General features: G+C 42.1%; 2 protein-coding genes and 1 pseudogene across 9 annotated transcripts in view; 1 reads left to right on the top strand and 2 right to left on the bottom strand.

Moving 5' to 3' along the window:
- The window catches only part of SHROOM3 (shroom family member 3), a 277,506-nt gene extending 264,181 nt beyond the window's left edge, over positions 1-13,325 (bottom strand). Inside the window, exon 1 of one of the 4 annotated variants that reach the window (XM_053923113.2) lies at positions 13,021-13,325. In XM_053923113.2, coding sequence (XP_053779088.1) covers positions 13,021-13,188 — 168 coding nt within the window. In that variant the 5' untranslated portion in view covers positions 13,189-13,325. The remainder of the gene's footprint in view (positions 1-13,020) is intronic. The other 3 variants (XM_053923112.2, XM_053923115.2, XM_053923114.2) reach the window with 3 other exon arrangements.
- Positions 5,654-8,508, bottom strand: LOC112320396 (small ribosomal subunit protein uS8-like; annotated as a pseudogene).
- A 10,140-nt stretch (positions 13,326-23,465) lies between the features above and the next one.
- The window catches only part of CCDC158 (coiled-coil domain containing 158), a 64,006-nt gene continuing 62,921 nt past the window's right edge, over positions 23,466-24,550 (top strand). For 3 of the 5 annotated variants that reach the window (XM_045185040.3, XM_045185060.2, XM_045185029.3), the window contains exon 1: positions 23,468-24,165. The gene's annotated coding sequence lies outside the window, so the exon portion shown is untranslated. Of the gene's footprint in view, positions 24,166-24,550 lie in introns of all 5 variants that reach the window. The other 2 variants (XM_045185032.2, XM_045185046.3) reach the window with 2 other exon arrangements.

Below are 24,550 nucleotides of genomic sequence, written 5' to 3'. Positions count from 1 at the left end.
GAGACTCAGAGACAAGGATTCAAATGCAAGCAGTTTGTCTGGGAAGTAAAGAACACAGAGGCAAGTAGGCAAAGGAGGCAGTGAAAGGAAGTTGTCCATGCGGATGTGTTATCAAGCCAGCTACAGCCCTGGGCACATGCTGCTCATTTCTGCCAGGGCTACTCTAGGAGCTAACGGGACACACACACCTCAGAGTTATCCCATCCAAGGGGTGAGAGTGCCGAGCTGTTTATCTACCAACTCCACTCAGTCATGAGGTGAGGGTTGCTCCCAGAGTCATTAACCAGGTGGCAAAGAGAAGGCAGGCAAAATAAAGTCCATGAGCGGAGAGATGCAGATGATTCCACTGGAACTCAAGCCAATGTGCCCAGAATTGGACAGTGAAGGAATGTGGGTACAACAGCAACTGGGTCAGCTTCAGGTGGTATAAAAAGAAACGGAATGCACGCACCCTCTTTGGGTGCGGGACCTTGTTTGCTGTTGTTTCCCTCATGCTGTTATACTTTAGGCATTCAATAAATAACGGCTTGACTAAATGGTTAGTGATGCATTAACTAACTTAGCTTTGAACCCTGGCTCCATCATTTAAGAAAAACCTCTTTTCTTATATATGAAAACAAATCATATTCTATAAAATAATAAATAAAAGAACCTAATATAGTGCGTGGACCATAGCAGGAAATAACTAAATGTAAATATTGGTATTACATATCCATTTCATTCTTTCTACCACACAGTCCTCTCTTCTTTATTTTGCCTTCTCTAATTTAGAGGAAATGCGGCTGTAGTACTTTACAGGGCCTGAGTTCAGATATCTGTAACACACCTTGGCTCCCTGGAAGCGCCCACAGCAGCGGTTTCTTCTGAAAGGTCAAATTCATTGACTTACATTTGTAGGGAAACTGTGATAGTAATTCTTTCAAGAGAGCACCAGCAACTTAAATACTGAATTGTAAACATTGAGCCAAGAGCACCACTATGCAACTATGAAGAACAAGACTAATTCTTTTCAACTTCCCTCTGCTTATACTTAGGTCAATGGCCACATTGCTTTTGACCTGCTGTTCCTGAGTAATTACTCAAAAGTAAGAATATGAAAAAAAATCAAGGAATAACACAAAGTGTCAACTATTTTCTGCCTTCTTATTTCCAAAAGTTGACTCACTCTCCTATTTTTTTAATGTTGTATCTCAACACCTAGCATGTATATTTATTTTTGGAGCCCAGCCAGATCCTGGGTCTAAACTCCAGCAGCTCATTTCCCAGTTTCCAAGAGACAAGGCCTGAAAAATGTGAACTTCTCACAGAACTACACACGAGATGACAAAAGTTTATATTATACATATATGTCCCCCTGCATTGAAAATTTTAACCTTTCAAAGCAAGTGAGTAAGGCAATTAGTTCTAGAAGTCTAACCTTTCTTTCTACGTTCTAGCAAATGTGTACTCGGGATACAATTTAATACCCAAAGTGCTACGCGCTTTGTCTGACTAATCTGAAGAATGTTTATTCACTTAAATTGCTGGTATTTTGATTCCAAATTCTTGTCCAGAGTTATTTTTAGATTTTGAGACATTTAGAGTTCTAGGATCTGTCTGAACCAGTTCTCCAGGAGCCAGGAATGGCCGAGGGATGTTACCGAGCAGCAGTGGCTTCGAGGGTAACAACTCTGTGTGGACATATCCCAGGACTGTGCCGAGTGAACGTGCTGCTAGGAGAGTCGGAAAGTACACCTTCCAGGGACGGTGAGGAGGGTCGTGGACCAGGGCAGACCGGTGAGTGTGGAGACAGCTAGCTAAGCAGTAGACACGCTGGACGAGCAGAGCAGACGCGCTATACTACAAAGTAAGTAAGAGCTAGAAAGGGACAAACAAAATGACACAAAATTTGGTACCATGGACACTCCTCCATGAAAGAGCTGATCTTATAACCAGGTCTCCTCACCACATTGGGGGCATGAACTTGTGGTACCCCATAAAATCAGCACTCTCTCTGTTTGAAGCCCAAATCTGATTTCCTGTATTAACTGGATCCAGCCCCTGTTAGGTTTAAACCATTTAATGTTCATTTAGTTAGTGTTTCTTCTTGGTAACAAGCCCAATCTGAGGGTCAAGGTTTTATCATGGCTTCACCATGAGACGCGATGTATCCAGGTCAGGAGGTGAGCCGCAGAGTGTAGGCTTGTGGGGAGGGGAGGTTTAAGTCAATTGAGGAGACCAGGGGATGAAAGGAAAACAAAGGCAAAGTTGATGACTGTGAATAAAGGTGAAAACACAATATGCCAGGTGAAAAACAACAATCACAGAGGTGGCCTGAGAGCAAGATCAGAACCTTGCAGAAGGAAAAGGTAGCAGGAAGCAGGACCTGGGAAGGTAGGGAGCCCAGTTTAATTCCCAAGGCTGATGTCTCAGGCGCCCTCCTCCTTTCACCGTGCAAGCTACCCTCGTTTATCATGACAGGGGCGGAGTAGATGGAGGGATTCTTTGGAACTATAAAATGACAGTGCAGTTTTTACTTTAAAAGGCACTTTTCAGGCTTCAAGTTTAAAAGATCTTAGATCAGCTCCTACCTACTTTTATGACCTTAAGCAAACTTCCAGTTTCTTCATCTATAAAATGGAAATAATCATAGGACCTATAGCTCAAGAGTTTTAGGAAGCTTATGTGGGATAGCATGCCTGCTCCAGAGCTGGACCTCGGTAGAGTCAGTCATATTATGACAAAAGCAAGCCCAGGAAATCTTGTTGGCTCAGATGCCCAGGAGAGAGGGTTCTGCACAGAGGCCTGCCAAGTTAGAAAGCCTCCTGTGAAGGCAGGAAAGAACTGTTACTTCCATTCTGCAGATGAGGAGATCAACGGTTACAGGGTAGAGCAAAAGAACCTTCCCCTAACTAATGAAAAAAAGAATATTGTTTATTTATACATCATTCCATAAATCACAACAAATTGACAGTTGTCTTTTTGAAGGCCCTGTTGTGTTGTAGACCCAGGAAGTGCCTGAGAAATGTATGAGGGAGAGAAGAGAAGGTGGCTTTAAGAGCCAGCCAAAAAAACCCTCCCAAACCAAACCAAACCAAACCAAAACCTCCCAAAGTTTAAATCATGCAGTTAGCTCACCCACTATAAGTAGAGGAAGACTCATGGTGTGATATGTCCTCACATCCTGCATTGACATCAAGTTCAAGGTCTTTCTACTACCTGCAAGGTCCCATGTGATCTGACCCTACCAAACTTTCCATTTTTATATCATCTCTCTCTCTCTTTCTCTCTTTCTCTCCCTCTCCCTCTCCCCTGCTATATGCTGAAAATGTATTTCCCCAAAATTTATATGTTGAAACCTATTCCCCCAGTGTAACGGTATTTGAAGGTGGGGTTTTGGGAGGTGATGAGGGTGGAGCTCTCATGAATGGAAACCATGACCTTCTAAAGGAGATCCAGTGAGCCCCCTTGCCCCTTCTGCCATGTGTGGACACAATGAAAAGACACCATGTACAGACCAGGAAGTGAGCCCTTACCCAATAATGAATCTGCCTGCTCCCTGGCCTCAGACTTCCCAGCCTCCAGAACTGAGAAATAACTGTCTGTTGTTTATAAGCCACCCAGTCTATGGTATTCTGTTATAGTGGTCTGAACAGATTAAGACACTCTACTACAATAACACTGGCTTTCTTCTTGTTTCTGAAACATTCCAAGACTTTCCTGCCTCAGCCAAACTTACAAAGCTCTTTGTATGTCTGATTTCTTATTTCTCATCCACCAGGTCTTAGTTCAGATGTCAACTTATCAGAAAACTCTTCTTTAATCACCCCATTTAAAGGAAATCCTTGTCATACCTCCACCTCATAGACACTCTCATGCTAGAACCCATCGATTTGGGGGTTTTTTCCTTAATAACACTTGCCAACACTGAAATGATCAGGTACGAACATATTTACCTCCAGTCTCCTTCTAATGGAATATAAGCTCCATCAATGTTTCAGTGTGAGGTCGCAAGTCTTGGCCATGACACAGAAAATCGGCCAAATATTCACTTTGTTATGTGAGTTGCTAACTTCTGTTTGGTACCTGCTATTTTCCCACCAGTCCATATCATTGTATCATAGTTAAACTCTGGATTGTGTTTTATCATTCCAAAGCGCTATTCCCCCAGTTACACAATGGATTGTGTAACTGAATCCATTAGATGCTTATAACAACTTCATTAGGTGAGAATGTTTCATTTTTAAAGATGAGGAAACTGAAGTTCAGGAGAGCTAAGTTACTTGCCCATGGTCACATCATCCATAAAGACTACGTTTGACATGAAACTTGTTTATTTTCACTCCAAGACCTACAGTGTCTGGAAGGTGTATTTGGCCATACTAGCCAGCCTTGCCTAAAATGAAAAGAAAAAAGATAACAGAGAAATTACAACCCTAGCCCTGACTGGTATGGCTCAACTGGTTGGGTGTCATCCCACAAAGCAAAAGGTCGCTGGTTTGAGTCCTGGTCAGGACACGTGTCTGGGTTGTAGGTTCAGTCCCTGGTTGGGGTGCGCGTGAGAAGCAACCAATCGATGTATCTCTCACACATCGATGTTTTTCTCCCTTTTCCTCCCTCTCTTCTCATCTCTCTAAAGATAAATAAAATCTTCAAAAAAAAAAAGAATTTACAACTCTTAATAGAAACATAGCAGAGAACATTTAAAAATAGGACTTGGGACAAATTACATAAATCTCTAAGATAAAATGCAGTTCAAAACGGAAAAGGATATCATGACTAGATGCATGAGCGGCTAAGGAATGAAAAAGTGCGGTTGACGTAAGAGCAAGTTCAGGCTCAGATGCCCAGGGCAGAGTGTTCTGCCCAGAGGCCTGCCGAGTTAGAAAAGCCTCCTGTGAAGGCAGGAGAGAATTGTGATTCTGCAGATGAAAACACACAAGGGCTGTTGTGTGGGAACAGTCATTAGAAGAGGGGGAGAAGCAGTGCTTAGATTTGGCAGAGAGTCTGCCTGCATGAGTTTCATTGAGAAGGGCCGGGTGTCGGAGGGTGAGAGATGGGTGGACTGCTGGGATGGGCCGAGCCGGAGGGCGGGGCTTTACAGCTCTTCGCACCCAAATGTTCGCTGTTTGGAAGTGCATCAAAGGGAGAGATGTGTAAGAATCTGTCTTGCAGGTTAGTTAGTTCAGAACCAGAAAGTTTTTGGAGGTTTTGTTTTTCAAAGATTGACAGAAGTCCCTTATTATGTGCCTCCAATCACACTGTGGGTTCACTAAAAGGAGACAAAATTTTTTAAATTGTATTCCCTACATAGGAGGCAGCGTCTTGGAAAAAAAAATATTAGCCTTAAGAGAAAGCAGAGTTCTTACCAATGTTAAGACCCACTTGGCATTCGACCTCAGCTTATTACTTGAATAAAAGCCATTTCCAACAGCACTGATAAGATCATAAGCTTAGTTTATGTCTAAAACACTTAACACTTGAAACAACTTAAAAGGTAACTTCTAAAGGTTAAATTAAAAGATGAATTTTCCTTTTTCCCCAGTCTAATTCAACAGTCATTTGCCAAACATTAAATGTATGCAAGACATCATTAAATTGAAAGTCAGACTCAGTCTACATGCCTTATTTTTTGTTCAGTGAGGCATTTTACTTGCACATATTTATTACATCCTTAGAAAAAGAATCCCAGGATTTTCCTCCTGTGTGTTTTCGTCTTACTTCTTCAGGGTCCGTGGTGCCCGCTGAGGTTGTCGGTACAGTGAAACCAAACTGACGGGATGGAAGCAGGTTGTTCTGCCATTTTTCTAGATCTTTCAGTTGTACGTCAAATCTTGGGCTGATTACTCCGCACCTGTTTAACCTGCCTGTGAGGTTCACAACAATTTTTCCAGCTCTGTGGTCATCAATCATTTCAAATTTGCCAACGTAATCATGGTTCATCGTCACAATTAGAAATGGGGTGATGACTTTGGAGCATGGCCTAATAAGAACCTGGCATTTGCCCTGACTGGTATGGCTCAGTGGGTTGAGCATCTTCCCATAAACTGAAAGGTCACTGGTTTGATTCCTAGTCAGGGCACATGCCTGGGTTGCAGGCCCCTCGTTAGGGGCATGCAAGAGGCAACCAATCAATGTTTCTCTCACACATCAATGTTTCTCTTCCTCTCTTCCTTCCCCCATTCTCTCACCTCTAAAAAAATATATAAATAAAATCTTTTTTAAAAAAAGAACCTGGTGTTCTGGCATTGTTGATACTCTTGAGAGCATCAGCCAGGACATTCGTGCACGCCACTATGGAGGCATAGAAAGGTGGCAGGAAGAGCTTGTGTTATTTTTTAGAACAGGTTTTACCAGTCTCGTGTTTGCACACTGTCCTCAACATCTTTCTCACAAAGAAACTAAAGAAGATCCCTTATAATAGTCATTCATCTTCTTTATTCATTAACGTATTTTTATTTTCCTCATTGCTATGCATAGTTTAAGCACTGTGGATAACAGAAAAAAAAAAGAAGGAAGGGAGGAAGAAAGTGAAAGGAAAGGTCCCTCTGGCTTCTAGAAGTTACCAGCCTAACAGGGAAGCTAGCAACCATACAAAACTATGAACTGTATAACTAGAGAGCAATTATTTCCTCACTAGTTGAGCTTTACACACACACACACACACACACACAGTTTGTTTGGTGAGGCAGAAACCATCCTGGCCAATAAATGAACTTTACCGGGTCTCAGTTTTCTCTCTTTGTAATGAGGAAGCTGGATTAGATGTTTGCTGAGATTCTTTATAGCTCTAAAGTCCTGTAAGGCATTTAACATTCATTTAGCATTTGTCGTATATAAAATGAGAAGTATTTTTCTAGGAGATGCAGAATATACAGCTTGAATAACACTCATTTGGCTTTAAAGAGATTATAATTTATTGGCAGGATGCCAAATGCAAACAACTACCTGTATTAGGAGAGGGCGTGAATAAAGGTGCTGGGGCAATGAGAGGAAGGAGAAATTAATGCAAAGGCAGGATGGAGAGGGATGGAACAATGAACGAACAAACAAATTAGTTTACGGACAGCAGAGACATGACGCTACCTGGGTGTGAAGGACAAAGAATGTTAAAGGAAAGAACAAGCAAGGTAAGGAGAGAACCTCAGAAAGGACTGGCTGTTGTGAAAGATCAATAATAAGCTGATCTAGCTTGGTACTTGGAAAAGATGACTTGAGGTGAACTAAATCAACTAGCCCAAGGTCTTGGGGAACTACCTAAAAGTCAATTTCACTCTGAACTCAAGGACTCTGCTAAAGAGCTGGTAAAATAAGACTTGTTTCAGTGCAGAAGAAATGGGCCAAGACAGATTGTACAGCTGATGCTGCTGTGTTGAAACTGAGGAGCAGCAAGAGAGCGAGAAGGTTGTAAAAGTGCAGAATCTGGACAGATGAATGAGAATATTCAGAATTGAGGAAATCTTCACTTGTCATCCAGACAATTTAAGGACATTTCAAATGAGTAATTTCCTAACCAATGGAGTGGTTATATTTCCAGGGCTTCTCATAGAGCAGTAAAGCAGTTCATTTCACTTTAAAATGGCAGATTGATTGGGATGTTTTGGATGATTCTCTCCAGAGGAGGAATTACGAAGGGGACTCAGGGATTAGATCATATCGATAAGGCTAGAATATCCAATGGAAGAATCCATTTTAAAATCTGAGTGGTGTCAACCAACAGGAACCCAGGGAACATATGTCTGAGGGTGCCTCCGACTCACGCAGCAGACAAGCCAGACACACCCCCTACAGATAAAGCATGGAAAGAGGAAGACGGGATAGGTTAGTACGCCGAGCCTTGGCAGACAAGGCCTAGAGATGGCTGTGATGGACTAAGAGAAAGAGGATGATGGTGTTATAGGTGGAGAAGACATTTCCTTGAAGGAGGGTGATGATGTGGAAGATGGAACCAACAGGATTTATACACGAGATGGCACGGAAGAGAATCCAGCCCCAGAAAAGATACTTTCCAGAGCGTAGGAATCAGGAATATGTGCTTAAGTGTCAATAATGTAAGACATGGGGCCAAAGGCCTACCCCAAAATCTGAAGCCTAGAAAATTTATTTTAAACACACACAAGAGAAAATGTCATTTTTTCCCTACAAATTACAGCAGGGGCCCCGACCATAGGACCCAGGGTCCAGGTGTGGAGTGCCACGACTCCTGCGGACTCCTGCTGGGACAGGTACTTCTGAGATACCTTGTCTTCCAACCCAGCCCTCTAACGTATCCAATTTATTTTTTTATAAATGCAATCTTTTCAACAACAGGGACATTCAGAACCACTTTATCTGTTCAAAAGCCCTTCCAGGGGATCTGTGACTGTTTCAAAGCCCTCTCTGCTGGTGACGGCTCCTCTGTGGTTGTAGAACAGTCTAACTTCCTCCAGGCATACCGGTTCCAGTCACCAATCCTCCAGACAGGCCAGTGCATCCAAGACCAGGGAGCATCCTCTGAACCCGGGTGGGTTTGCTTAGGGTTTCCCCCATGTAACTAAAAGAGGCCTCCTTCTTGGCATAGGCTGAGTTGGCCTACTCAGACTTCTTTTGGGCTGGGATACAAATTTTGGTCTTCTTCTTAAGGAATCTCAGGTCATGGAAGCAAATGGAGTACATGTGGAAGTTTTAATCCTTTGAAGTGCACAAAAAGGTGCCTCTCCGGGTGAATACAACACGAAGATACTTACCAAAAAAATGTTACGTGGCCCCTCATTATCATGGGTCTTGAACTACCTAAAGGGGTTCTTGAGCAGTAGTAATACCTATTTTAAGGGACCTTGTAGGACTAAGTTTTTTTTCATTGTTTTCCTCTAATACATTTTACAACACATGTAACAAAGACTGATCCCATATTTTACCCAGAGGCAAATATTTCATAGGGAACAGTGACTGAACAGCACACAGTGTTAAGTGCATGGACTCTGGGGAACCAGAATGCCTGGATTCGAATTTACTCTATCACTCCATCACTTACTCTATCACTCCATCACTTACTCTATCACTCCATCACTTACTCTATCACTCCATCACTTACTCTATCACTCTATCACTTACCACTTGTGAGAGCTTCAGCATACTACTCCAATTCTATGTCGTATGTACAAAATTGGCATAACCTTATTACCTTCCTCATGGAGTTGTGAAAATTAAGGCACTAACGCATGTGGGTCTCTTGGAATGGAGCTTGGCACGTAGTAAGTCTCAGTGAGTGCTAGCTGTAGTAGCTGGTGTCTATTGTCAGACTTGCTACCTGAGCCATGAACCCTGGGGCGGGTGCATCCCCACTGCAGGCGGGACTTCTTTTCTCAGTCACAATGCAGAGCAAGTCATAGTGAAATTATGCGGCCAACTTCCTGAACTATTAAATTGCTTGAGCTCTGCCACATACAATCACTATTTTTTTTTAAGTTACCCTTTCTTTTTGAAGTTTGCAGATCACACAGGCTTTTTCCCCAACCCCACCTTTCCTTTTCAAGGACATTAAATCCCAAAGAAAATGATTTGAAAATGATTTCTTTCATTGCCAACCTTTTGTATTCCCTTGTCCCCATTCATTCTCCTGCCTCATTTCTACCTACAGAAAAATGATACTTCATTCATTACATTGTCATCCATACCTGGCAGCTTATAACTGCTTTGTACACATATACGTGCTTCTCACATGTGTGACTCAGTGTGTACTGTCCCTTCCCTCCCCTTATAATGGGGGTCACCCCAGAGTGGGGGGGTAGCATACATTTGGTTAGCAGTATATGAGGTAACATGCATTTTTCATTGTCCTAGAGAGAAGATCTGGGGTGTGCATGATCAGCCCTACATTTCACTTTAGTCTCATTCTGGTACTGTCCTAATTATGTGGACTTTCATCAGTGTTCAAACACCCTGTCGGTTGGCAAAATAATGCTGTCTCTGCCCAAAGACATCCATGTTCTAAGCCCTAGAATCTGTGAATATATTAGGTTATATGGCAAAGGGGAATTAAGGTTGCAGATGGTATTGAGGTTTTCAAGCAACTGATCTTAAAATAGAGAGATTATCCTGGTGGACCCAATCTCAAGGGTCCTTAAAATCAAAGAGGGATGCAGAAGTTAGAGGTCAGAGCTATGCAATGTGAGAGGGATTCAACTTGCCATTGCTGGCTTTATAGATGGACACGGGGGCCCATGAGCTAGAGAATGTGAACAGTGCCTGGAAGCTGGAAAGGGCAAGGAAATGAACTGTCCCCTGTGGCCTCCACAAAGGCATACAGCCTTGCTACCACCTTTATTTTAGCCCACTGAGACCCATAGTAGCCCTATGGAACTGCACAATAATAAATTTGTACTGTTTTAAGCCACTAACTTTGTGGCAATTGTTATAGCAGCCATAGGAAAGGAACACACTCTCTGTCACTGGAGAGCTGGCTGGCATCCTTGTCTCACAGGCCCTGCCTCCCTGCTTACACTGCCCACAGCTCTTATTGGTCTTTGTGTATAAAACTTACTGAGCACCTCCTCTGTGCCAGGCACTCTGCTAGATCCTGGAAATGCAACCTGAGTAACACATAGCCCTCTCATTTACTCAGCAAACATTTGTGTGCCCGGCCTTTGAGTTAGATGTGGTAGAGATGGGGGCGGGGGGGAAAGTCCCTGCCCTAAAGAGGTTCACAGACTTTTGAGAAGATAAGCAACATAAATATACCTATGTCTGTACCTACATCTGTATCTATATGCACACACGAAACCATGTAAAACTGCACGTTACAGGAGCACAGAAGAGAGACTGCCTATCTCAGCTGGATGAAATCAGGAAAACTTCAAGGAGGGGAAGAAATGGAGCTTGGATGAATATTAATTTGCCAGACAGACGGGATGGGGAGATATTTAGGAGCTTGGGTGCAATGGGCACTTCAAATCAGACTAGTGCATGTTATGAACAGAATTTTAAATTGTACTTCATTTTAGTTACTTTTAGTTGAAATGGAAATAGCCACATGTGGCTGGTGGCTACCATATTGGACAGAGCAGATTATGCCCTTGAAAGGAAGGAGATTGTCTTCTTTTCCCTCTTTCCACTTCTTACTGAAAAGCAGGTGTCATGACAAGTCACCTTGAACCATGAAGACGGGGCATCACCCAGGGAGTGGAAGGGACTTGGGTCCCTGACACCATGTGGCCATCTTGCAGTTGGGCTTATGTTCAGGTTGTTATTGAGAAAGATATAAGTGCTCACATTGCTTAAGCTACGGTTACGTTAGAACTCTGCACAGCAGCCAAATATGTGTACTAATAGAAATATCTCTTAGAATGATGAAAAGCAATAATCACAATCTTCACTAAGACTTTTTTGAGTTCCTTTCCTTTCTTTTCGCTCTGTGTACCAGGCCCTATGCTAACGCTCTACATGTGTGGTCTTATTTAATCCTCACACTCTGACAAGGGAGATAACAGGATACCCCCACTCTTCAGATAAAACGGAGAATTAGGCCTGTCCGATAGCAAACTGCGTTCTTATATACAAACACACAAAATCTCATTATCAGCGGCCAGGCAAGTTGAGTTTACAACCAGAGTTTTTAAATGCAGAGGCGACACTTATGTTTGTGGAAGACATTCTCTGTTGTCTACCCAGCACCCATTCATTCCTTCTGCTTGAAAACAGAACCCCCATTTGTTCAGAAAGTGGGGAGAGATTCCTTGACATCAGGAAGGGTGAGCTCCTCTTGCAGAATTCAGGAAGGAAATCCTGACTGGTGTGAACTAGTCATGGGCATCTCATTCCCCTTGACCAGTAAGTGCTCTGAGGATAGATATGTGGCACAGTTCTGGCTAATGAGATGTAAGCAAAAGTCTGATAGGAAGAGTGTCTCTCTCCACACAAAAAGCCAAACCCCTGCCCTGAATGAAGATGCAATGCTGGAGGTGTGGCATCCATCATGCAACCAAGAAGACAGAAGCCAACATTATAAGAATGGCAGAGTGGAGAGATAAGTGAAGTCTTTGTTGACATTATTGAGCTGCTGCTCCTTGCCTGGACAGCCCACCTCCATACTTCTTGTAATATAAGAAAATCAAACCCCAGTTTATTTAGGCCACTTAAATTAGGTTTTCAGTTACTTAGAGCTGGAAGGCTTTGTGATACACATACACACATATCTTTTGTTTTCTTAGGAAAAATAAAGAAAGGTCACACAGCTTACAGTGGTGTCCCATACAGTCTTGGCTAGCTGCTAGAAATCAATTTCCACCGGCTCATCCTCAATAAGAATCATTTTGGTTCCTCCCAAAACACACATTTTGGATAATATGAAAACTAACCTTAAATAGGTAACAGAGCTGAGACAAAAATGCATATTTATCCCCTTTTCACACTCAAACTAAAAATATTTTTCCCTCAACTACAAATATTTCTTGAATATTGCATATGTATGAAAAGCACTTATACTTTCCTGTTTTATACTTAATATTCTGAAAGTTTAAAAGAAATCTGTGTGATCTCTCTTAATTGTTGTAGCTTAAGAAAAAATCAGAAATACTAAGCTCAGTATTTGTATACTCAATTATCCAGGATAACAAACAAGTTCTAAAATATTTTCAAATGCTAGATATTTTTCAATTGAAGGGAGAAGGATCAGATATTTTTCCAGCCACATGTTAAATAGAGGCACACATACAAAAACATTCGCTATGCCACCACCTTAACTGCGTTCATCTTTAATCTGATTAAAAACAGAAAAGATCATGTGGTAGCTGGTTTTATACTATTTCATTCACAAAAAGAGATTACTCATCAAGCGAGCACATTTTCCTCTGGGATTTCACAGAATAAATGAGCTAGACACATTTTCTTTCAAATACCAAGCTAGACAAACTATTTCCCTGATAAAATCAGCAAGGTATGAAACAGCAAATTAAGCAATAGTCAGGCAATCTTCAGTATTTTTTTTTTTTTTGCATTTTGACAGATTCAATAGAAGCTGAAAAAGCAATGTGAATAAAGACAACATTGGTAAAAGAAACATACCTTAGAGATGATTAATGGTTCTCCGTGCTCCAGGCCACCTTTCAAAGTAAAACCCCAGGGAGCTCCTCCTTGCAAGAATGCTTCCAGATAAACGTACCTTCCCGTGGGAGTCGTGTTGGGGTTTCCGGTGGCACGAGTCTCCTCAAAGTTCTCTGTGGTTCTCATCATGCCAAACACATGATCCTCCAAGTTAAATTGTAAATGCCTGAGGCAGATTCAGGACAGCGGTGCTTCTACTATCCCATCCTTCAGGATACGCCGGCCCAAAGAGCGGTTTTGAGAAACGAAGTCTTTCAGACATAAAACGTTCTTCCGAGCTTGACTCCAAGATGCTGCTGAGCCAGGAGGATTTTTCACTCCGGCAATTCTGCAAAGTCTCCGCCTGGAGCTCCGGGTTCTCGCTGAAGCCGCCGCCGAGGGGTCTGTATCTCTTCACTCCATCCGAGAAAACTTCTTTTAGTGTCGCTCTCGAGATGGCTTTTTCACACATATACACAATAAAACATCCTCTAAATATTCTACAGAGAAAACTAAAGTAGTTTTGCAATATGGTAAGAAAATTGCAAAACCTCAAATGAATACCTCGTGTTTGATTGATTATCAACCCTTTCTTCTCCTCGGAGTGAAATTTACCATTACAATAGCCTCCCTTCACCCCAGACGTAGCTTTAAAAGAAAGCAAGCACTTACTATGCTTCTGCTTGCTTCAGAATTTTCAAACTTGTCCCACTGAGACAGAGGAGCTGTGCTAAAAACTTTTTGCTTATGTTTTTCAGCAATAAATTCAGAGTTTATTTCTTGCAAAACAAACAAACAAAAAGCTTTGCAGGATGTAGAGAACAATGAAAAATGCCTGGTAAATTAATCCTCAGTGGACAAAATATCCAGGAGGCAGCCCAGTTCTTTCTTTAGTATTTTCAGTGATGATCAGCCAGGGCTGCTGCTGCTGCTGCTGCGGCAGCCACTTGCCTGCTCTTAGAGGGAGTAAGGAAGTGAGGGGAAGGGATGAAGGCAAATAGAGGCGCTGCAGCCTTTCCGCGCGGAAAGCACTGCTATGCAAAATTCAGTTCAGCACAAAGACCAGACCAATCAAAACTGGCTCGCAGTTGATAAAATACCATGCAGATGGCTAATTACCAAGGACTAGAAAGTAGTTGATAGAATAGCTCCACCTTGTACCAATTAAAGCAGAATCCCTGGGGGTGAGACACAGGCCTTGGCATTTTTCAAACTCTGGGCAATTCTGTCGTGTAGCCCGGTGTGAGAAGCAGTGACCTAAGTGGTTTAAATAAGTGTCAAGGGCTTTATATTTTTCATTAGAAGAAAATACCAATTATAATATATGAGCAGCCTCTCATCTTGAAATAAGATTCTCCAATCAAATTTCTGCTTGTTTGACTCAATACATACAGGAGGCAGCTTGTCTTCGCTGTTTTAATTACCTACTCCAAGACTGTTATCCATTCTTTAAATGAAAAGAAATACTTAATGCCTGGCAAGTAATAGGCACTCAAGACTGAATATTGCTCTGATTTCAGGTTATTGGAATTTTGTAATAATGTTCTATAAAATTTAATATTACTACTTTTTATTAAAAGTTTGAACAATACAAGATAACTACATCTTTTACCCAGAAGCCCCAGTTTTAAGTTAATGGAACAAATTTGAATCATTTCCAAGGAATATGTTTGCTAAAATTTTTCTGTTCAAAAGTATGAGGTAATGTAAATTATGTTGGGAACAGGTTAAAAATTACCGTGGGGTTTGATATCAATTTAATTTTGGTTTTTGTACTTATAATTAATGAAAAATTAATATAATAGTGAAGCAGACATAAAATGCAATAGGTCCAGACAAGTGTTATTTGATTTTCAGTAGTAACTTCACCTGAGGAGCTCAAAGACAAAAAACATGTAAAATCCCATTCTGAGGTAATGTAGTGTGGTAGGCAGTTAGACCCGAGCAGAGCAGGGATGACCAGCCAGGTACAGAAGGTCACCAGGGCGGAAAGCCCCAGGTGCCTAGCAACAGACAAAACTGGGAAAACAAGGACCTTGCTCCCAGGGTAACCTTTTCTCCCACAGCATGTTGCTGGTCATACAGTTTAGATCCCTTGGCCTTTCATATCATGAAAGGACCTTCCCCTGATGTTTTCTCCCCTGGCATGTCACTAGTCATGCATTATACCCCTTGGAGGAGGAACAAGGGGCCAAAGAGTGGCCTCATGCAACTCCCATGTGGGCTCTTGCTGACACACCCTTAAGCATTAACCCCTAAGGAAAACATCTAGGCCACAGTTGTGTTTCAGCTGTAGGCGCAGAAAAGCAACAGAACCAGGCAAGGCATGCCATAGCTGACCTCAGGGCCTGTTGCTTGACCAATGACCCCCTACCCTGGTGCCAACCAATCAGTGGAGACTACAACCCTAAATGAACACACCTGGAAATCTGATGAATATTCTATTGAGATTCTCACCTGGAGCCTCCCCTAAAATTTCCATCCTTAAAAGCCCTTCAGATGAAGGACCCTGCCTTGCTCTCCCCTCCAAGAGCAGGCCAGCACCTTTCCTAGCTCCCCTCTCTTCTCCCAGGCACATTACCTTTACCCTTCTCTCTCCTAAGCTCCAGGGCCCCTTCTTTTGCCTCTGTAACTTATTTCCTGAGACCATTTCTTCTACTGCTCACTGTTTCTACCTCTGTGACTTTCTAAATAAACTTTTTCTTATATTTGAGTCTTGTCTCTGAATTCTTTCCTAGCCAGAACGCAAGTGCCGATGTTGCTAAACCCAGGCCCAGCCTGACCACGGGTCTAACACCTTGTGCTGTTCTTGCCACCACCAACGGCAGCATCTCGGGAAATAGGAAGTGTACCAAATGAAGGTACATTATGTTTTTAAATAAATTCATAAGTAAATAAAAAATATTTTCTGAAAGTTATTTTTGTGCCATTTATGATCTTACTCCTGGTCCACTTTGTAAAAAATGGGATTTTACAGAATCAATATTTATTATTAAAAGTGATGAAGCTGAAAAAAGGCAAAGGAAATTTAAAAAGTTAAGCAGTGAAGAAGAACTCAGTGCTGATAGACTGATGAAACCTCTCTTTTATATTATCACCAAAAGTACTTGACACAAATATTTAATGAAAGTTGATATATAATCTAAAGGGAAATATGTAAAACTTCATGTAGTGGATATTCAGAGTGGCAACTGACAGATCAAGGTTAGAATAACTTTTTTCCCATCTTCCATTGCTCAGATTTAAAGAATGTTAAAGCTGTAAGGGATAAACTGCCCCAACCCCATCCCTCCCCTGCATTTGTTTTTAGAGGTGAGGACGCAAAAGCCAGAAAATGTCAAATGATCTGACCAGAGTCATTCTACATGCAGAGTAATGGGCAGAAAATTAGAATCTTATACACTTAGGAAAGGAATCTCGCTTAAGACAGGTCTTTTGCGTAGCATAAAGCACAAAGATGACTTTCTATGTGGCCAGCATCTGTAATTCATAAAGGGAACTTTCGGTTAGGGCATGTGATTTGGATCCAAATTCTAATTAGAGAATGAAATTGGACCCTCTCTCCTCCTCGGGGAGAAGAAAACAACCCTGTTGTCTCCAGATGCTGACAGTGGAACGAGCAGGACTGTAAATGAGAGCAGTGTAGTTGTCTTTCAAAATCCTTGCCATGGGATTCAGGCTTTCTGGTGGAGACTTTTTCTTTTTTTTTCTACCTGCTCAGTATCTCTCTGGGGCACCACATCTTCGCCCATCCTGTGGTGCTTGTGGGCTAACCATGCCTCTGGCTCCAGGGGTGGACGCATGAAAGTGATTAGAATATGAATGGGCATGTGACTCCAGTTTGGCCAACGTAAGAACTAGAAATGTTCCCGGAGCTAATAACAAAAAAGGGGCATTCTCTCCTACTGCTAAACTGGTAAGTACTATCCCGGAGCTGCTGTGGTCATTGTTGCCATCACAAACCCAAGAAGGAAGAAGCCAACTCCTAATAAATCGGGCCAAGATACGGAGACTGTGTTCTGGTAATACCGTGTGAGCCTGGGCCCATTGTACCTTCCTTACACAGCAATTCTCAAAAGTTTTGGTATCAGGACTCCTTTACACTCTTAAAAATTATTGAGGACTCCAAAGAAATGTTATTTGTATTATATCTATCAGTGTTTACTGTATTCAAAAATTAAAGCTGAAAAGAACATTTAAGATATTTTTAATTCATTTAAAAATAACAAATCCATTATAGTATATTAAAATCACTAACATATTTTCAAGAAAAATCATTATATTTTCCTAAACAAAAAAAATTACTGAGAAGCAGGGCATTGTTTTACATTTTTGCAAAGCTCCCTAATGACCAGTTGAGTAGAAGACAGTTGGGTCCTACTCTCTACTTCTGCATTCTATCTGTTTGATATTACCTATCATATAGTAAACTCCACGGTACACTTGTGAGAGAACAAGTGAAAAAAGCACACTAGGTCTTACTGTGATGAAAATGGTTTTGACCTTGAAGTCCCAAAAGGGACTCCTCAGGATCCCCAGACCACACTTGGAGAATTGCTGCCTAACCAGATACAGTCATACCTGAGGCTCCCTCTCTCATATCAGTTTTGTGAGCCTGCAAATACCTGTTTATTTTTTCCTTAAGCAGTTGGAGTTGGATTTTTGCTGCTTGCAACTGAAAGAGTTCTGAGTAATACACAATGAAACCCTTCGTGGTTCACGAGAAAGTTTAGGGAAGCTTAGTGCTGTCTCCCTGATCGTTTTGAATCTTTCTTTCTTCCTACAGGTTTCCTCCTTCCTTTTGCCTCTAATTTAGAATTATTATCACTTTCTTAATCTAGTTCTTTCCTTCATGACAAATTGATTGAATACAGCTCACAACTCTACTTTGTATGAAAACATCCCCACTGGTGGTGATTGAGTTCGTGTTGCTCTGTTACTGCGAATACGACTGCAGGGCAGAAAGGTACTTCCATCGTATTGACGCTCTCATCCCTCTGGCACGCCCACACCACTCTTTTAAATGTTATACGCCCAATCACTGCTTTGACTTCTTAGAAGTTATGCATCGCTCTATTTGTTAACATCACTTAAGGAAAAGTTAATTTGCTCTTTCCAAAATTCTCTCTTCTTGATTTTAATTTTTTCACAGTAAGCTGTAACGATTTTCTCTTTATCTTTACTAACATTTTAAATAGCACTTTTAACTTACGGGATTTTTTAAATGCCTCTGAATTTAATATTTCAAAGATTGAAAATGTCATTAGATTACATCTGAAAATAAAGTCAGAGTGACATCTAGTGGATGTTTTAACTAAAAAATTATTAAGGTAACTGGATAATAAATTATTAAATTATAGGTTTGGAAGGTTATTTAGTAGACAGTCTCAGAACCATCGTAAATAAACAAAAATAGACCATTTTTTAGTTTTAAATTTTTAAACGATTTTTAGAGAAAGAGAAAGAAACATCAGTTTGTCATTCCACTTACTGACGCATTCATCAGTTGATTCTTCCATGTGCCCTGACTGCAACCTTGGCTATTGGGACGATGCTCTAACCAACTAAGTTACTTGGCCAGGGCTGAACATCGAAAGAACTTTAAGTTTGCACAATCTCTCCAGGCAACCTTTCAGATGCAGAAAGAATAATCTCTTTATGTGTCTCCTTCTTAAGACTGAGAAAAACTTTCCCAGGAGTCCTTCCGTCACCTCTAAATGCAAGAAGCCTCCCTGAACACAGTCTCTGGGAAGAGGGATGAAAGCACACAAATCAGTTTAAAATAATCAGGTTCCGTGGCTAAAACGCCCCCTGCTGCAATATCATGATCCTATGGAGTGCGGCATCGGACCCTCAGACAAAACTGGGATTCTGCCAGAGAGCCAGGAGGGGAAGTGGGTGCTGGGTATGCAGTTTACAGCCGCTGCCTCACCAAATACCGTAAGGGTTGTCCCCAAACTATCAAACCACAGATGATTTAAATCTTTTGGGAATGATCAAAGTGTTCTGTATCTTGAGGTGGCAGTTTCACAGGTGTTGTATGTGTCAAAACTCATCAAATGGTAGTTTATTGAATGGAAATTATATCTTTTATTGAGATAAAAAATCAAGGACTCCATTGATGGATGAACGGATGAACAAAATGTGGTGTATACATACAACAGAATGTTATTTCACCTTAAGAAGGAAGGCCATTCTGAAGCGCGCTACCACTTGGATGAGCCTTGAGGGCGCTGTGCTAAGCGAAGTAGGCCAGTCCCAGAAGGACAAATGATGCCACTTCTATGAGGTACCGAGCGTAACCAAATTCACGGAATCAGAAAGGAGAATAGCGTTTGTGAGGGGTTGGAGCGCAGGGAATGAGGACTAAGTGTTTGATGGGTACAGAGCCTCAGTTTGGAAAAACTAAAAAGTTCTGGAGATGGACGGTGATGATGGTTGTAAAACAATGTAAATTCGCTTAATGCCACTGAGCAATACACTTAAAAAATGTCAACGTGGTAAAGTTTATGTAATGTGTATTTTACCACAATAAAAAAGATTTAAAAAGTGCTTGTATGAGGTAAAGAAGCACTTAAAATATGACATTATAATTCACGGGTTTATTATTCATCACTTCACCATGATGAGTATGGTTGAGGGCAGATGTCACAAAACTGGCGGATGCATAACGAACCAAATAATAGTACCTGGTAGCACAGACTAAATATTAGATACCTTGCAATAGTTACAACGATTGCAGGAATTAAGTAATTCAAAAGCTGGTAGAAATATATCTGTAAACTCATTTTGTTTATTTCCTAGATGAGAGGTAAAAGATCTTAAAAGAATATAGCTCATCAGAAACCATAGCATTAACCTTAAACAATAGATGGTTATCATAAAAGGCATAAGTTTTTCTTACTTTTGGAAGAAGCAGAATTGGCTTTAAAGACACTAGCGACAATGCTGATTGGCCTCAATAGCCGAAAGAGAGTAGACGAGAAAGGGCAATTTGCCTTTATTTTATTAGCTATTTGGCTGTAGAGGCGACATCGGTCAATAGCATCGTAAAGGTCCCCAGTGCACACCTCTATGATACCTGCTCTGTACATTGCACTGTGTGCTCACTGCCCACAGTCAGACCATCTTCCGTCACCGTGTATCAGGCCTCCCCACCCCACCCCAGGGTTTTGGCTTTTGTCTCCTGTTTCTATCCCCTTTGCATTCTCTGTGAAGTGTTTGTCCTCAAAACAAACAAACTGAAAAACTCATATGTTTAAAATCTCAACTCATGAATTTTATTATAAGTGCAGTACAGTGTATATCAATAAAGTTGATTTTTAAAACCTCAATCAACTCTGAAGAGAAGAAACATTCCTGCACTTAGTATGGCATATGAAATTCTTATAAATCTAGTTTTAAGAGTAACCTCAACTTAGAAGTTGCTCATTTTCTTAGCCCACCGTATCAGTAAATGTGCCCAGAAATCTAATCACAACTGCTTCCGGAAAGCAGGCAGGCCCTTCGCTGTCTGTTTAAATTTCCGTATAACCCACACTCCCTTCACTTCTCCACTTCGTTTGTCGCCACAGCTCTTACCACCTTCTAATATGTTATCTAAGCCACAGTGATTATTTATGATCTGTCTCCCACAAATAGAATGTGAGTTCTATGAGGGCAGGGTTTGTTTTATTTTGTTCGCTGACATTGCTGGTATATAATTGGTGTAAAGTGAATATTTGTTAAATGAATTCTAACTCTCTTATTAAATCTATTTATTTTCTTGTGTCCTTAGTGGAGAGTAGAATGTTTGAACATGAACTATTTCCTACCCTGTCCACTATCCATTTGCAAAAATTATTGGAGATGGCTTGTCATTTGTTTTCTCTATAATATATATTCAGTCACTTTTACCAGGAACTTTGTCTCTTGTACCAGGAACTGGGAAAATATGGCTATTAAATAAGACTTAAAATAAAAATTTTTAATTCCCATAAGCAGAAAGGAAAAATATCTTTACCAAAATACAGGATACTCTGTAACTCTGGTTTAGTATTGAAGATCTTTAAGGTTAATGTCATAGAGAAAACACAATGGTCAAAAGTCTTTTACATTATCTGTTATATATATTATAATGTTTTTTCTAACTATCACTCATTTACAAAACTGATTGCATCAGGTGAAAAACTTTTTTAAACTAAGCAGATCATGAATTAAATTATAAGTAACCCTAGATATACATCTTGTAAATGATGTCTGAAGGGATTTTCTGATATGGGTTTAATAAATGTTTTGTACTAAGATTAAGTTCTATTCTTTGATTTTATAGAATCATAGTTTTTTTAGTTAGAAAAAATCCCTTGAGATAATTCATACATCTGCCATTTTACAGATGAAAACGCTAACACTCGAGATTGTATAGGTTAGTGTCAAAGCTCCTAGCAGATCTGGGTTCCTTATTTCTGAACCATCCATGAATCACCTGATTGTTGTTACGTCCACATGCATACAGGCCAGCCACTTGGACTGACAACACTAAGAAGGACGCTGGTTCCGTGAGTGTAGAAATGAGCTTCTTTGTGTCTCCCCCAATGCCCAGCGCAAGGCCTGGTCCAGAGCAGGAATGCAGTGAAGGGAGGCAAATAACCAACCTGGATCCAGGCATGGACTCTTACTGAAAAGTTCTTGGTGACTTGGGCCCCCAGCCTCCTCCCATTGGTCCACTCCCCTCTGGTCTCACTGGCCAAGAAGTTCCCACACACTTAAACTCTACCCCAAATATCCTCATGGCTCCCTCTAGTCCTGTAGGTTTCTGCTCAATATCACTTCATCATTGAGGCCACACTATGAAACAGAACCCCACACTCCCTAACCTCCTTACACTGTCTCCATGATACCTAATTAACCCCATCTGACATATTTGAACTCGTATATTTCTGCATTGCTCATCTTCCTCCACAAGAATGTCGACTCCACAAGGGTAGGGACTTTATTTGGTTCACGCCTGTATTTTCAACTCCTATGGGTGGCATGTGGAAGATGTTCTATGAATATTTGTGAAATGACTAAATCAGTGGTAAAGGAACTCTGGACCCCTTCCTTTTTCTCTAAAATTTTATCTTAAAAGCTAAGAAACTCTTTTTTAATTCAATATTTAAAAAATACCATGAAGTCTAATAACAAGACACTCAAAATGCAAAGAATTTTATAATAAAATTAGGCCACATAACTTGCCTTCATATATGTGGGTTTTATATAGTATTATACTATTATAAGTAACACAATATTTTAATTAAAGACTTCAAAAAAAAAAGTAAAAGGAACTTTCTTAGTTCCTAGGGTCCAGGGTACAAATACAAACATGAGACACCAATGAAAATCACGTATTTGGAAATTAAAATATTACCTTGCCATAGGACCACATTCATGCTTTGATAGAATAAAAGATTAAAACAAAATAATTAGAGATTGTTTTCTGTCTAACCACAAAACTTAAACCATTTATCTTTCCATTTAATACTTATGGTTTCATCCCCTGTTAAAATGCTTGAATCCATAGGCAATCTTAGATCTCTCCAAGTCAGTAAATAGCAACAGAATAATTTAAATTATAGGTATGATAAAAAGCAGTCTTTAATGGCACTTAATGCTACTTTTATTAAAATTTATAACTACATTAATAAGGTAGGATTTATTCATATCTGATCAATTCAACACATGAAAAGTTATTTGCTGTAGATGTCGATATAGTGAGCCTGCTAACAGTATTCACGCCACAGGTTGCAAACGTCGCACCCAGGCCTTTCCGGATCCCTTCCCTCTGGGCACTAATTCGGGCAGCACCGAGAGGTCTGAGTGTGTAATCAGAGTCTGATAAACTCTGTAGCTGAGACGACGACAGCAACTGAAGCACAGCAGAGGAGACAACTCTCCGCAGGCCAGACGGTCGGCTCTCTTGACAACAACACATTTGAACCTTGAAAAACATTGCAGACAGAGGGTCAGCATAATCAAAGGAAAAGCTGCAGAATGTGATTTTGGTTAACTTGAAACGGTCAACGGGGAATTTAAGGGGTGGGGGCGGAGGAAGTGTCCGCAGGTGAGGCGACGTGAAGCCCTGACGGGCAACGCCAAGATTGGACTTGACTCTTGGGGAGCAGAGAGAAGGGATCGGTGCTGGTGGGTAAGAATTTGGGAACACCTTTCCAATAACAACCTCGAGAATGGCCTGGGGCGTTCGGACGGAGAGCCAGAGCAGGCCGGGGAGGTTGGCAAGCTGTAGCACAAGTGGGAGGCCCCGAGTGGCACAGAGTACACGTGTAGACTCGAAACCACAGTCGGTTCTGGGGCAGGGCTGCTGGGATTTGTTGCCGGGCTCGGGGCGAGCAGCCCCTTTAGGGCTCCGGGGGGCAGGAACGGCGCTCGGTTGCCCCGGCGACGGCGTCCGCAGGGCGGAATCCGGGCGGAAGCGGCTCCCGTAGGGCGACGCCCCCGCCCAGCGACGTCTCTCCACGGTGCCCAACGGTCGCCCGCGTGGCTGGCGCGCCGCGGACTGCCGCCGGAGCCCCGCGACGGGCCGGCACTGGGGTGGGCGGGGCAGCGTCCCGCGCCGCCGCCGCCGCCGAGGAGGAGGAGCCGCCCCCGCCGCTGCCGCAGCCCGGTCGACGCAGGTGCGGCCTCCGCGCCCGCCGGCGACTCGCGGGGATGCGGCTGGTCTCTTAGGATGAGGTGTTGGTTGCAGGTACAGAGGCGGCGCTCGGCCCCGGGGACAGGGTGAGGGGCGGGTCCGCCGAAGGACCCGGAGCAGCGCGTCTTCGTTTCTGGAACCTCCCAGACCTTTGTGTTTGTTTCTTTATTGGAACGGACTGCTGCTGTTTTCGGGGATCGCAAGACTTCCAGGGACACTGGCTGTAACTGGGACCACAGGGCCCTGTGCAAAACGTTCGATCGGGGGGTAATAACCGCGGATCCCGCCCCAACGTTGTTGCCAACTCCGGTTCCTACCCCGCTTCCGGCGGACGGGGATAAGGGGTGGGGAAGACGTGGAGATCAAGAGGAATGTCTAGCCTTGGACAGTCACCAACCTGTCATCCAAAATGAGATTGTATTAAATGTGCAAGGGCCCTTTCAGCTGGAGCGCTCCCCGTAAGTGGCATTAAGAGTCCGGCTCTACCCTACTGATCAGCACCAGTGAGAAATGAATTCTCAAATGAGTCCATCCCTTTCAACAGAACTCTGCTCCAAAGTCCTCACTCAGGCTGTTCCAGGTTTTGTTGGTGCACTTTAGGTCAGGGGAGAGTAGAAGAGGAGTGAGGTGGGCTATTTCTAGGGTTTTTTCTCAGTGGCAACAACTTCTTGCTTTCTGTCTCAGCAGCCGAGTCAGGAAAGGGCCAGCACCTTCCACGTGTCCCAGAGACCAGCTAGGCAAGACTTTTCTTCGTGTGTAAAGGCATGGTGTGGGGTGGAGGGTGGCGAGGTGGGGGTCTGGTCCTCACATCTGTGTATCACACTTACTGTTTTTAATCTTATA

The sequence above is a fragment of the Desmodus rotundus genome, chromosome 4 (genome assembly GCF_022682495.2).
Source record: "Desmodus rotundus isolate HL8 chromosome 4, HLdesRot8A.1, whole genome shotgun sequence".
Taxonomy (NCBI): domain Eukaryota; kingdom Metazoa; phylum Chordata; class Mammalia; order Chiroptera; family Phyllostomidae; genus Desmodus; species Desmodus rotundus.
Note: the sequence above shows the minus strand (reverse complement) of the source record. Positions and strands in the feature narration are given on the sequence as shown.